Source organism: Pteropus alecto, unplaced genomic scaffold (genome assembly GCF_000325575.1).
Source record: "Pteropus alecto unplaced genomic scaffold, ASM32557v1 scaffold152, whole genome shotgun sequence".
NCBI classification, from domain to species: Eukaryota; Metazoa; Chordata; class Mammalia; order Chiroptera; family Pteropodidae; genus Pteropus; species Pteropus alecto.
In genome coordinates this window covers 1,296,374-1,310,203 of record NW_006432227.1, presented here as the reverse complement: position 1 = coordinate 1,310,203, position 13,830 = coordinate 1,296,374, and the positions used below count along the sequence as shown (strand labels likewise).

General features: G+C 41.3%; 1 protein-coding gene across 2 annotated transcripts in view; it reads left to right on the top strand.

Annotated features, from left to right (window-relative positions):
- Window positions 1–13,830, top strand: part of PDZD2 (PDZ domain containing 2) — a 162,542-nt gene that overhangs the window by 70,366 nt on the left and 78,346 nt on the right. The window contains exon 2 of one of the 2 annotated variants that reach the window (XM_025043535.1): window positions 11,104–11,605. In XM_025043535.1, coding sequence (XP_024899303.1) covers window positions 11,150–11,605 — 456 coding nt within the window. In that variant the 5' untranslated portion in view covers window positions 11,104–11,149. Of the gene's footprint in view, window positions 1–11,103; window positions 11,606–13,830 lie in introns of those variants that run through there. The other variant, XM_025043536.1, reaches the window with a different exon arrangement.

Genomic DNA, 13,830 nt, shown 5'->3' with positions numbered 1-13,830 from the left:
TGATATGTGTATGCAGTTAACTCAGTAACAGCATATAGTTACAACTTAATATTGATACCTGTCCCCATTGTCTATTATAACTCACGTTAGTTTTGGAGCTTCTAATATAAACACATTAAAGCAAGCTTTGCATTTTCGTATCAACATTTATGCTTGTGCATCCAATAACTTACGGTTTCTTTAATGCTTCAGTTGCAGTTATTTAAAAATCCCAGGAGATAAATACAAGTGCCTCTGCATTTTCCTTGTATCTGAACATAACTAAGAATCGGGGGTCACAAAGATACGCGATGATGTCACAGTTACAACTGGTCAACAGATACATGAAAAGTGTACTGATCGGAAGCCAAAATATAAAAATTGTTCTGTCCACATCTGTAAGGAGTTGGCTCATCTGTTTTTCTAGGCTAGAGCTCTGTCGATTTGGCTTTCTTATCATTGAAATTCTCCAAACCAAGAAGAGGCCAGAGGATCAGGCAGATGGATAAACCACAGGGAAAATAGTCAAGAAATCCATCCTCTAAGAAGCAACCTTCGCTTGGAGAAGAAGATTGTAAAACTTAGTCATCATGAACCTTTATAGATTTTTAGACCTGTCCAGCCCAGCCATGTCTGCCAGCAAGCCTTCGAGAAGAAAGGAAAAGTAAAAGAGAAATCACATTTTAAAAGTTCTTAGTTCACTGTATAGAAGAGATTCTGGAGAACAGTGGTTGACATTAGCCAGGACTCATCGATGGAGGTAGTCAGCTTGCAATTTCTTAAGTATCTCTTCTCTGCTGACTTCAAAACAGTAAAAGAAATTCAGAAAAGAAGCCTACTATTTTGATGGAAGCTGTTTTGACATAAGTGAAACCAGGCTTGGCGCGAGGTGGATGCAGGCTCTGGCCAAGCCAATCGAACAGACCGTGGAAGGATTGAAAGAAGACGGGGAAATTGTTTCAAGATGGAGCTGGATCCACTTGAAAGGGGAGGGAACTAGAGGGTACGGATTTTTCATCAATGTTTGAATTAGTGTGTGAGTAGCATCATGTGCGTTCTGAGGTACATAGAACTACAGAAGTCTCCCTTCTAAAATCATCTCTAGGGAAGGAGAAGAATGCCTTTTGAAGAGTGCAGTGTGAGGGCTTGAGAGTTACTGGCTGGTTGTGAACTCTCAGATTTGGCTGGTTTGGGGGAAGTGGAGGCAGAAAGGGAGTGTGTATGTCATTCTCATAGGTTCCGGCAGCTTTCACTATGGAGGAAGCTGGGGATGTGACAGAGGCAATATATAACTCAGCCCCTGGGTCATTTTTGACATATTTTTCAGGGCTTAGTGGACCTTAGATTAGAAAATAAATTGAACATAATCTTGGAGACATGGTCCGCCTTCAGTTATCCTTGAGTGTTGATAGTAGCCTCTTCCAGGGTGAGGTCAAGGCAATATCATGTGGGAAAGCACAGGGATTGCCATAGGAAATGCACCTGGCAGAGCTGGACAGTGAGCTATCAGGCAAGGGGAGAGTGGGCATCCTGGATTTTCTGTTTCTCAGACCTGGCCTATCTTCAGCCTCAGAGGTAAGTCATAGTAAAGACCTCTGTGGTATGAATTCAGTGTCTTTGGCTAGCCAGGGAGCAGGGCATAGAGAAGGAATGAAAGCTTCATTAGCACCGATCCAGGCAAAGTACAGAAGAGACTTTGGGTCCAATAGACCCCGGTATTCTGTCCCAGACAAAAATAACATGGAGAAAATAAAAAATGAAATGCAGTTCATATAAGTGTGTGGTAACATGAATATATTAGCATACAATATGTATTATACACCATATATTAGCATGATGTTTGGTACCTTCGCCTGGTTAGTGCTAATGAGGAAGGCTTTCCTTTTGAAGCAGAGCTGGCTTAAGATGATATTGGAGCAGTGGGAAGGATCTAGGAGACCAAGTGGGAAGGTATGCCTGAGGAACTGTGGTGGTACAGGGGTCTCCGGGGGGCCCACAGCCTAGTCCAGAAGGAATGGTGGGTATTCACTGGAGTGATGTGAGCAGAAAGGATGAGCGAGATGCTGGCGGAGCGGTGAGGGCTATCTCCTCAGGATAATTGGGCATGAACTGAAGGAAAGCGAGAAAGCCATCATCAAAAGAGCATGTTTGCATGAATCGAGATTTTAGGGGGTAAATGTCAGTGAGGATGCAGAAGGAGTTAAAGTCTGATGAATAAGGACCTACTGAAAAGGAGTTGCTTTTCAGAAGGAAGGTTCAAGAGGCCATGTGTTGTATGATTCCTTTCATATGAAACGTTCAGAAAAGGCAGATCTAGAGAGACAGAAAGTAGTGGCTGGGACGGGAATGGGCATTGACGGTAAATGGGCATGAGGGATCTTACTGAGATGATGAAAATATTTTAAAACTGATTTATGGTGATGGTTGCACCACTCGGCAAGTTTCCTAAAAATTATTTAATTATGCGTTTGAAATAGACGAATAATAATATGTAAAATGTGCCTCAACAAAGTTGTTTTTAAGAAGAGCCTTGTTTTTTTTAAATAGCATCTTCATTGCCCAGTCTTTTTTCGTGGTGCTTATTATGTGCCAGCCATTGTGTTAGTGTATGAGGATCCAAAGTATGAAATCTTGAAAAAAAGTAGTTTTAAACAGATAGTTTTCAAAGAAGGCAAATGGCTACTGACAATTTTGACCTCACTAATCATGACTGACTTGTAAACTGTGACACGAGGTAGGTTTTGACTATCGGACTGGTTAAGATTGAAAAGTGACAATATTCAGGAACAAATGGTTTTCTAAGACACTACTGGTGAGATTCTGAATTGTTGCCCCTTTTCTAGAGAAAAGATTGGAAGTACACATGAAACACTTGAATGTGCTTTTGCCCCAGCAAGAACTTTGGGCCCAGAAAGTTCACCTAAAAGAATTTATCTTCAGGAGGCTTTAGATACTGTCAATGTTCTAACACCATCACGTTTCTGTCACCAGACCAGTCCCCTGCTCCAAAATCCAGATTCGGGTATCTGGCTGCCCACACAACATCCACGCGAGCATCTCCAACTTAAGGTGTCCAGAACTTAACTCCGGAATAGATCTCTGCATTCAGAATCAGTCAAGTAGCCCCAACCCCCAAAAGGCTGCTGCATCAGCCTCAGGCCATGGCAACTCCATCCTCCTCCTCCAGTTGCTCATACCAAACACCTACACCCTGTCCTTGACTTCTGCCCTTCCCCACCCCCTGTATCTGATCCAAAAGCGAAAGCCGCCGACTCTACCTTCAAAATCAATCACAATGCGTGCCATATTTTACCATCTCCACTGCTGCTCTACGCTGAGCCACCTTCATCTCTCCCTGGAATTTCTGAAGGTGACGTCTCTCTGATCTCCCTCCATCTCCCCTTGCCCTACCAGTCTGTTGTCAACACAGAAACAAAGGGATCCTTTCAAAACAGTGCATATCACGTTACTCCTCTGCTCAGAACTCAACAGCTCCCCCTTCGCGCACGAGTCTTTACAACAGCCTACAAGGCCTTGCGTGAACTGGCCTGGTACTTCGCCTACCCCATCTCCTGTTACTCTCCTCCCCGCTCACTCCCCCTCTGCAGCCACACAGGCCTCCTTGCTCTTCCTCAAATACACCAGGCACGCTTCCAGTTTGCCACTTTTGCACGGGCTCTTCCCTCGGTCTGGAACGTTCTCCCAGGCAGCTGCATAGCCAACTCTTTCATCTTTACGTCTCTCTGCCCCATATGTTCTTCCCAGCGAGGCTCCCTTAGCCACAGCATTTAAAACCCAGCCTGACTCTTCCAGCTCCTGGCATGCTCGATTCTCTATCCTGCTCAAAGTTCTCTATTTTCCATAGGTACATCTCACCTTCTATAACATACTATACAGTTGGATGCTTATTTTAATAGATCTATTGTTTATTGTCTATCTTCCCCTGCTAGACTGTAAGCCCCACAATGATAGGAATCTTTGGGTTCACTGCTGTAGCCCCAAATGCCTAAAACAGTGTTTGACATATAGTGGGCATTCGATGACTATTTGTCAAATGAATAAATGAATGAATGAATTCGTAATGAGCACGTAGTAATTTTATAAACAACCAAAAAAATAGCATTATGTCATGAGAAAAAAAGTGAAATGAGTTCCCTTGTCTGATGCTCATCAGTTCCCTGATGAGGTGAGAGTGACTCACTGATGTGCAGCAGAGTCTGACTTTACCAGCACTTCCTTTGCTCCCCAGGGAAAAGGTGACCAGCATCATCAAGATGAGTTAGTAAATCTGTATGGCTACAGTTCTAATTTGATTCTGTACAGACTACAGGTTGACCTCATATAGTTATAAAAAAAAAAAACAAACCCTGATTTGCTCACAGTAATTTAATAAAGAAATGCAATCATTTGCAAATAGAAGCCTAGAGAGTCTCTTCTGAGGGCCAGTTATCTCTGCAGTGTGTTTTATAAGGTCAGTTTTCATCATCGATCCGGTATTTTTACTTAATTTAGCTTCTGAATTCCTATTTCTAAAAGGAATATGGGCGCTTTAAAAAAGCTTTTATTGATTCATGCACAAATGAGGTGCATAAAAACCTTTGAGGAAAAGTGAAACTTCATTTAAACTTATTGCTGTATGATAGAAAGGGCCACACTTCTCCTTTCTTCCTGTTAAGCTGTATTGGAGTTGAAAGCGCATAGTGCGTCCTAGCGCAGAGATTCTTTGCTATGAGAGTTGCGAATTTAAATCGATCTTGTTAGTTTGATGCGAACTTTTAAGATAAATGTGAAAATTAGTGATAATCGTCGCATGGGAATCAAAATAATTCTTCCGTTGGTCGTACGAGATAGCTGCTTGTTATCCATTGTTTTTCTGCAGTGTCCCCCGCCCCCATCCCTACCCCTTTACATCCAGAAGCTCTTAGCAGGAAACAGAAAGAGAGCCAGCTCTGCTTCCACGCAGAACGGATATTCCAGCCAATGGTTGCAGGAGATGGAATCTAAGCAAGGACGGGACAGAGCGGTGTACAGTTAATGCTGATTGACACAAATGTAGTTGCTGCCTTCGAGGCTGACACTGAATTTAATCGGTTTTTGTGCAATCCAAGGGTAGAGTACCCACTTTCTTTTTCACTCTTCTTAGTATAATTCCGTCTCTGTTGGATTCTGTCTTAAAGATTTATTTTTAGTATTGGCTTGATTTAGGATGCATATTGATTTTTATTTCCAAGGACTAGTGTCAAGAATGATATATCTTTGAGCTCCTTTTATAAGTTCGATGTAGGGGAACAGGACCAGTTATAAACTGAGTTATTCTGTGTATTGTCCTGCTGTATGATGAGAACTATGATTTTACTCCACTAGTAAGCTAACAGGTTAGCCTGCCAATTTCATGGATGTCAGAACACAGGAGACTCCTAGATCAGAGAGGAAAAAACAGTTCATTTATAGAAATAGCAGTAGCCAGAGTGCCAGCATATTTGTACTACTTCCCCAAACCTCGACCCCCTGAGGGCAATGTGGACCTCTGTCTTGGTATGTAGATGGGTCTGATTTAAATTTCTCTGCTAATCAAGTGATGGTATTAAAAGTTTTGGTAGGTGATAATTTGGGTTGGGTTTGAATGGCTAATGTTGTATCATAGGCCAGGGGGAAAAAAATCTTCAAATATTTACCTTGGTTCTTCACTCTCAACATGTGTCCCCCCGCCCCATCCCAATTTTATGATAAAAAATAGTAAAATACACATTTTACAATAAAGAGAACATACCGATTTATCCATATTCTCTGCTCTGGTCTCCAGATAAGAGAGAGGAGGAAAGAGTTGTTGAACGCCAGCCATTCATGCTGATGAATAGAGGAGGTGAGAAATAGTAAAAATTGACTCCATCAGTTGCCCGCCCGCAAGCGGCAGTTGGAATGCAGTGTTCTAGTTATTTCTACTCTAAGCCTTGACTCTGATCTATTTTCAAAGGCTTGTTGGTGCCTGAGGCCCATCTTCCCCCATCTGATCAGGGCTGACTTTCTCCCTCACTCTACTAGCAAAGTAGATTGATTTACTTTCAGAAAAGGCCTTATGAGCACATCAAGGATATCATTCATTCTGAGCGACACCACGTTCTGCCAAAAATTCCACCTTCAGAGCCCCTGCAAAGAAAATTTGGATCTTTCTAGGGAGGGTATGGAATCTGGTAGAAGTTTTCCCAAAATTCAGGGTAGCTAGGAGGCCGCACCTGAGAAAGAGACTGCCCTTGGGGAACCTGGTTACTAAATAACTCCAGGAAATAATTATTACCATCTTCCCATCCCCTCTTTGGAGCTGTCCATACTTGCCTTCCTCTGTTTCCCAGCCAAGGCTACTGGGAAATTAACCTATATATATTTAACACTTCCTCTCAACCCATTGTTCTCTGGGAAACAAAGTTTTCACAACCTCAGACAGCCCTCTGGATTAATTAGGCTTAGGAGGTTTTCAAAGGACCGCAAACAGCTTTTCAGCCTCCCATTACTTCTTAGGCAAGAGGAAATCACAGGAGAGAAAAATCAACCTCCATTTGTCATTGTGTGTGTGTGTGTGTGTGTGTGTGTGTGTGTCTGTGTGTCTGTGTGTCTGTGTGTCTGTGTATGTATGTGTGTTAGGGTAGCTATTAGCAGCTGGTCGCATTCCATAAAATTCAGACTCTGTTATAATAATTTGTCTACAAACAACTTCTTCCTGTTGTCTACTAGGGACCTGACATACTCAGATGAAGTAAGAATGCCTGTTTGGTAAAAAGTCTGAGTTCCAGAATTCTTTTATGCGTTCTGAGTTCTACAGTGTTTTTATGGCATTGCAGTATAGGCTAGTGCCCCATGGTAGTGATTGGAGTTACTCTCAGCTACACACAGATATACACCCATGGTTCAGCTTGGCAGCACCACTGTGTGGTTCATACTGTGTGCCAGCCATCAGTAATCGATGACTGAATGCCCAAGGTGATTTTCAGAGGCACCTGGATATTGCCCCTCCCAAGGGCTTTGGCAAACTTGTACAGTTGCCTCAAGTCTTCTTTTGATGGAATCAGGACATGGATAAATAATGCATGTCTTTGGCCTTCCAACACCTCCCTGTCTTTGCCCCCTCTCTTATCTCTTACCTCCCAGTCCTTCTTGTTCTTCAAACACTAGCCTTCAGCATTTCCAAGCACCCAACCTCACCTGCCAACCCCCTCCCAGGCGTCCCACTCCCAGAAAGTCCAAACTCCAGAATTATGACAGAGCATCGAAAAACAGAGGAGGCACTCCAAACTTTCTTTGTATAAAGCACTTTTTGAGGGAAAGGAAGGAAGGGGTCTATTTAGGGGAAAAATGCCTGCAAAGGCCAAGTGAAATGAAAAACACACATATTTCAGAGGGAGGGCTCTAAGCTAGAATTTGGAATCTCATTTCTGGATATGCTGGCCTTTCCTCGTTTATCTTAGGGCCATCCTGGGGTGGTCAAAATCCAATAAATTTTAATTGAATTAATAATTTTACATGCCAGAGGACAGGTTCAAATTTTTGGAAGAAACCAAAGAATAATCATATGGTAGAAAAACTTCTAAAAGACTAAGTTTACCCATTGTTAATGAACAGGACCTTCTGTTTTTTTTAAGCTGTGTGATTTTACTCCATTTGTTCTTCTCATATGTTAACTTTGAAATTTACAGATTCTATTGGTGGGTAACAATCCTACTGAACAGAAAAGGTGATTTGGAAATATGAATTAGCCAGGAAGGTGCTGAAAAGTTAGGAAAGTTACTTCAATACAGATGGATAGGAAATGTTGGGACATTACATTTAAGATGACTCAAAGAATTATAAGAAGATTACCCTCTGCCTAAAAGTCTCTTTCTCACCAACTTGCTATAGTGTCCATAATTCATTCATTACGCTTTGTCTTTCGGATGACCTTAGAAAAGTTTATGTTGAGGAAGGAATAAAATAACCTGTCATACAGTTCCCTGAAGGTGTCAGGGTCTTATTTATTGCTAGGAAGCCAAGGGAGGACAGGGAGATAGTGCCAAACTAAAGATAAATGCCTCTTGCTGTGTAATTCTTGAGTGTGGACTGCAGAAAGAATAAAGTGCCTTCAGTCATGGGACCTTCCACGGTTCTTGGAGCTTCCATGATGTAGAGATGGGGAAGATATTCAGGATCTTGTATTCCGAGTCCGTGGTCAGCCTTTTTGGTACTGAAAAGAAGGTCTCTGCATACAACCTGTCAGGCTGTTCAGAGTTTTAGTACAGAGGGTAGAGTCCCCAAAGGAATTTTAAAGGAATTGCCCCTCTAGGTGAACATTTTTTCAGATAGTCGGAAACCATCTAAGAGGCCCAGGATGACATGGACATAAAAGGAATGTTTCTATTTTTCCAGGGTTGTGCGTTGTCCTTGGCACTGGATCACTGTTGTTGGGATGGCTTGCTCTTCTAATCCCTAGAACTCTCCCTGGGAAAGTAGCATCCACAACTATTAGATGTGAAAGCACCTTAGAGAGGACCCATTTTAATATCTCATTTCACAGATGAGAGAACTGCAGCACCGGAAAGGTAATGACTGAAGAAGTCGAATCACACAGTGAGTGTAGCATGGGCTGGGGAATCAGACACACCTGAGTCTCCCATGTAGCAGTTACGTGAACCGGGGCAAGTGAATCGATCTTTCTGAGCCTCGGTTTCTTCTTCCCTAAAGAGCTTAGGGATTACCCACTCACAACTGAACTCAGACCTTGACCAGTATTATTTTATTGGCTATCATTTTTTTAATATGGAGACACAATTCACATAACATATAATCCACCATTTTAAAATGGGTATATTTACTGTCATGCAATCATTACCACTGTCTAATTCCAGAACATTTCCATCACCCTCCAAAACACCTTGCATCTATGAGCACTGAGTCCCACCTCTCCCCTCCGCCTAGCTCCTGGCAGCCTCTAATCCACTCTCCATCTCTACGGATTTGCCTATTCTAGACATGTCCTGAAAGTGGAATCCTATGTGGCCTTGGGCTGTCTGGCATCTTTAACTTAGCATAATATTTTCAAACTTCACCCAAGTTGTAGCATATACTGCTTCCTTTTTCTTGCCAAATAATATCCCATTATTTGGATATACCACATTTTGTCTGTACATTCATCAGTTGATGGAAATTTGAGGAAGTTACCATTGTTCTACACGGGCGAGCCAAAGCTAGGACTTCCGGTGTCTATAACTCTCATCTGGTCCTGGTGTTACCTACCCACACTGCTTTTCATATCACTGGAGTTTATGCAGCGTATTCACAGCAGTGGTTTCCTCAAAGAAACCCTTACAACCCGCTAACCACTGTCAGGATTTTATATCTTTACAAAAATTTTTCTACTGTGGGGGAAAGAAAACATGACAATTCGAAGAAATAAAATCTAAACGTTGTAGAAAATTTATGCCAAAAACCAGATTGAATTTTCATTTTCTAGACTCCAGTGGACTGGTCTTTATACCTCTTCATCCCACTGTATTTCACAGAACACTCTGAGTCTTGTGCGATATCTTTTATCTACCTGGGTTTTATGTGTAAGTTCATTACCATGGTTTTTATTAGCTTTGGTTGATGTTTGATGACCCTTCTGTCTTGTTGACTTTACTCCACGGAAAACTCAAAATTATTCTCTTCTTCTTGGCAGTCACTGTCATTGTATTACCTGATCATTAGGTATGGGGAATGTATGCCTTGGGGTCAAAACTTAATACATTTCAAACACAGCTGGTCACCTCTCCTTAGAGCCCAGTCCCCTTCCCACATACTGACTGCACCAGCTTTCAGTTCTGATTTTCAGGCCAGAAGGGGGAGCAACTAGGTGGGTTATACTTGGAAAACTTCTCTGTTTTTCAGTTGTCGAAGATGAAGGCATTTTCTTCATGGGAGCATGAAGACCGGAAGTGGGTCTGACTCGTTAAGGGCTTGGTTGTTGACATTCTTTGCTTGGGAACAAGCGATATGTAGAATATGGCAAGATTCCACTGGCGAATGCATTTCTCTGGGTTCATCTAGGGTTCCTTATCTTGGGTGGCACGAGCGGAGGGTCCAGCCCAGCCTGGTTTCCTGACTTTGAGCACGTGTTTTCTTTGCTAAAGCGTTAACGATCTGGCATGATCACTGCTAATTACTCATTTGATGTTCTATTTTCTTGTTATTCTTTAAAATCTGGCGTAGTATTATGTGTTGGGCTTCACGTGCACTATGTCATCTATATTATTTCCTGCTTCTAAGTGTTTGACAGCCCTGAAATACATGAAAAACAACTGAGCCCTTGTCTTCTTCAAGCTAAGTATCCCTCTTTCTTTCTACTATTCCTGGTTGACAGTTTCCAGCAGCCTTCTTTGTCCTGGTCACCCTGTGTCTGTGTGTTTTCCACTTTTTCAATGTCCCTCTTCACGTGATACCCAGACTAGAAATGACACCCCATGTGTGCTATGAACAACTTCAACCAGAACTATTACCAAGAAGTGAACCTGATACTCATGTAGTGCAGCATATGCATGCCAGCACTTATTACCAGTTGTGACTTAATAGCAGCCAACACTCCTCCACCCTCATTCAGCGTCTTTATCTACTTTAACTGTGAGGCAGAGATGTCTGTTCCTGGGAAGGTGATTTTTTGATCCTAAGAGCAGAACTTTACATTTTCTCCAATCTCTTTTGTGCATTCTTTACCCTGGGAACGTTCGTGTTTTTACACCAGAACTGTATGAATGAGAGAGAGGCTAACATAATTCCGATGCAAGAAATTGTTGAGTGGAGGATTCTTTTTTTTTTTTTAATGATATGTTAAGATTGGCTCAGAAAATCCTTATCTGACTACCTATCCTAAGGTACTTTCATTAGTAATTTCTAGTTCATTGGGTTTTTCCGGTTTGTTTTGGGGTCATTTTTAGCATCAACAATTATATAGATTAAAAGAATAGATTGAGTGTTGAGCCTCTCCAGGAAGCTCACTACCTCAATTTGTTGACCAGATTTTTAATCACATTGGTCCCATGTGGGCCGTTGAATGCGCCAGCCCGCTGCATTGCTCAAGAAGGCTGTTCGAGGGTTTTAATTGTACCTCTCTGCTTGTTGCAGTTACCTGGCTGAGCAGTGCTGGAATGGCGGCTTTATCTACCTGATCATGCTGCGTCGCTTCAAGCACAAAGTCCATTCTCCTTATAATGGCAACAGTAGCAACAGCTCTGAACCAGGAGAGGCGCCGACCTTGGAGCTGGGTGACCGAACTGTGAAAAAGGGGAAAAGAGCAAGAAAGTTTGGGGTCATTTCCAGGCCTTCTACACACAAGGCCACTGAGGAATCCAAGAACAACACTGGCTGTGAGTTGGACAATGACTCCATCTCTGAGCTAGACAATGGCCCAGACCCTGAACTTGGAAATGGTCATGCCTTCGAACTAGAAAATGGCCCAGATTCTGTCAAGGAGGTGGCTGGCACCCATCTAGACAAGTCAGAAGTGGACAAAGAGACAGAGCATAGAGTTCCAAAGACAGATGCTCTTCTGCCCACAGGCAATGATAAACGCCGCTTCTCAAAATCTGGGAAGACAGACTTTCAATCAAGTGACTGCCTAGCACGGGTAAGGTTTGGTTTAATTATAGAACCTGAATTTTAAAAGATATGTTGTTTGAAGTTGCTTTTAAGGTTTAGAAAATATATCTAAGGTGACATTGCATTTAGAATTTAATAAATATATTAAGATAAATGGTCAGAGAATATAACAATAACAACGAAAAAATCCAAGTCGTTTTTATCCTATTTAAATAAAGAGCTAGTCGAGTGATCGTCAAGTGGAAAATTCAAGCCTTCTGTGGTATAATTTGAGTCATATGAGGCCCAGATAAAGTACTTGAACTGCATCATTATTTATCACTGCTGTCACCAGTGGAATTGCCACTGCAAGGCCAAGAATTCCTGGTGGCAGTTGATAGCAGAAACATCCAAGCCTCAGCGTTACACAGGAAGGATGTTCGACATGCAGGGAAGCATCTGCTTTTATTTTTAACACTTCAAAACCAGTGACATTTTCATGGGGTCATGTTATAACATTGCTGAATTCCAGCGAAGTTTAGAAACTTCACAGAAATCTCCGATACTATGATATCCAGCTGTGATGGTCAGGGCTGGTCTTACTACCTAAAGGCAAAGCAGATGTGGTATATTCTGAATGGTGATGGGTACTCTTCCAGCCTCAGATTGTCTCCCCCACTATAACTAACACTCTCTCATTAAGTTACATTTTTTTTAGAGTAAGCACGTTTGTTCCAAGAATCTTCTTGGCAGATACTCCTATGGATTTCTAATGAAGCAGTAACTTCCTAAGCGGTTCCTGATGAGTGTCTCTTCTGACTCAGGGGATGCCCTCTAGGGATGAAAGAGAAAGCTGGAAAGGTGAAAAATGAGGCACAGTGGGGAGCATCAAATTCAGCTTAAAATCAGCTTTGCATGCTGGGAAGTGGTGCTCTGGGACTGAATGTAATTTATAGTAAGGCTATTTCATGCATATTTCTGTATTTGCAGCCAATCTGTATAATGGGTTGAGAGGAATCAAAATAATCCCTCTCTGAAGGAACCACATTCCTTCATTTGAGGAGCTAGATGATCTTCTTAAATCCTTACACAGAGGAGGCATATTTGTAGATGGAAAGTATAAACAAATCAGAAGAAAAAATAGTTTCTATCAATGATTTTCTATCAAGTTTATGCCCCCCCTCCCCCTAGAAAAAGGACTAAGGGCAATAAAAAAATTATGATGTCCACCACCCTCAAATTAAGGCCAATAAAAATAATAAGTTTTTCCCCTGACTATTCAAAGGTAGAGCATTCCTATGAAACATTTCATAAGCTGAAATGGCATAAAGCAAAGATGTAATTACTATTAATGTATATGGAATATTTGAGCATTCTCCAGACCCAAAAAATAACCTACCAAATCATACTAAATAACACATAAAATCTAAAATAATACCAACATATAGTAAAAGCAATGCCACTATCACTGCTTGGGGTGTGCACTGCCTCTAAAACGGCTCACGGCAAAACAAACACCAAATGCTGTTTTTGTTTTTTGCCTATTTACATAAAAACAAACATCTTCCTTGGATTTCTTTCAATAAATGAAGACAGGTACTAATGTAGATCTTTCATAAAAGCAAAGTGGTATAGCATAAACTTTTGAAAAGCGGGTGGTACCTGTATTATATAATATGTTTCTTATCAATGGATACTATATCCTGATTAGATTGTAAATACACAAAAACCTAAAATAAGTTAGGGAGTATTGGTATCCTTAATCATTTTGAAGGTTTAAGGTTGAATCTCACATACAGTACAAAGAACAGGCTATAATTTGTCCTAGTATAAGTGGAAATAATTTAGAATTATTTTAAAAGAAACAAAAACACACACCAAACTTTTAAGAAAGTACTATTCTCTGCTCATCTTAATTAAAATACTATTCTCTGCTCATCCTAATTAAATAAAACTCAATTTTTGGATTAAACTATCTTAAGATTGCACGTATCAGTTCCCGATTTTTGCACTTAAAGTCAAATGTCCACGAAAATATAAATGAAATGGGGTTGGGGGACCTTGATCTGTAGCCTTTGGGACATTTTCTAAAATTTATTTATTTATTTTAATTAGTTTCAAGTATACAGTACATTGATTAGACATTTATATAGGTTATAAAATGATTCCCCTAATTGCTTTCTCTCCTCTGTCTCTCCACCTAGCCAATACATTAATGCTGACTGCATTCCCTATGCCGTGCTCCCCATCCCCATGACCATCTATCAACTACTA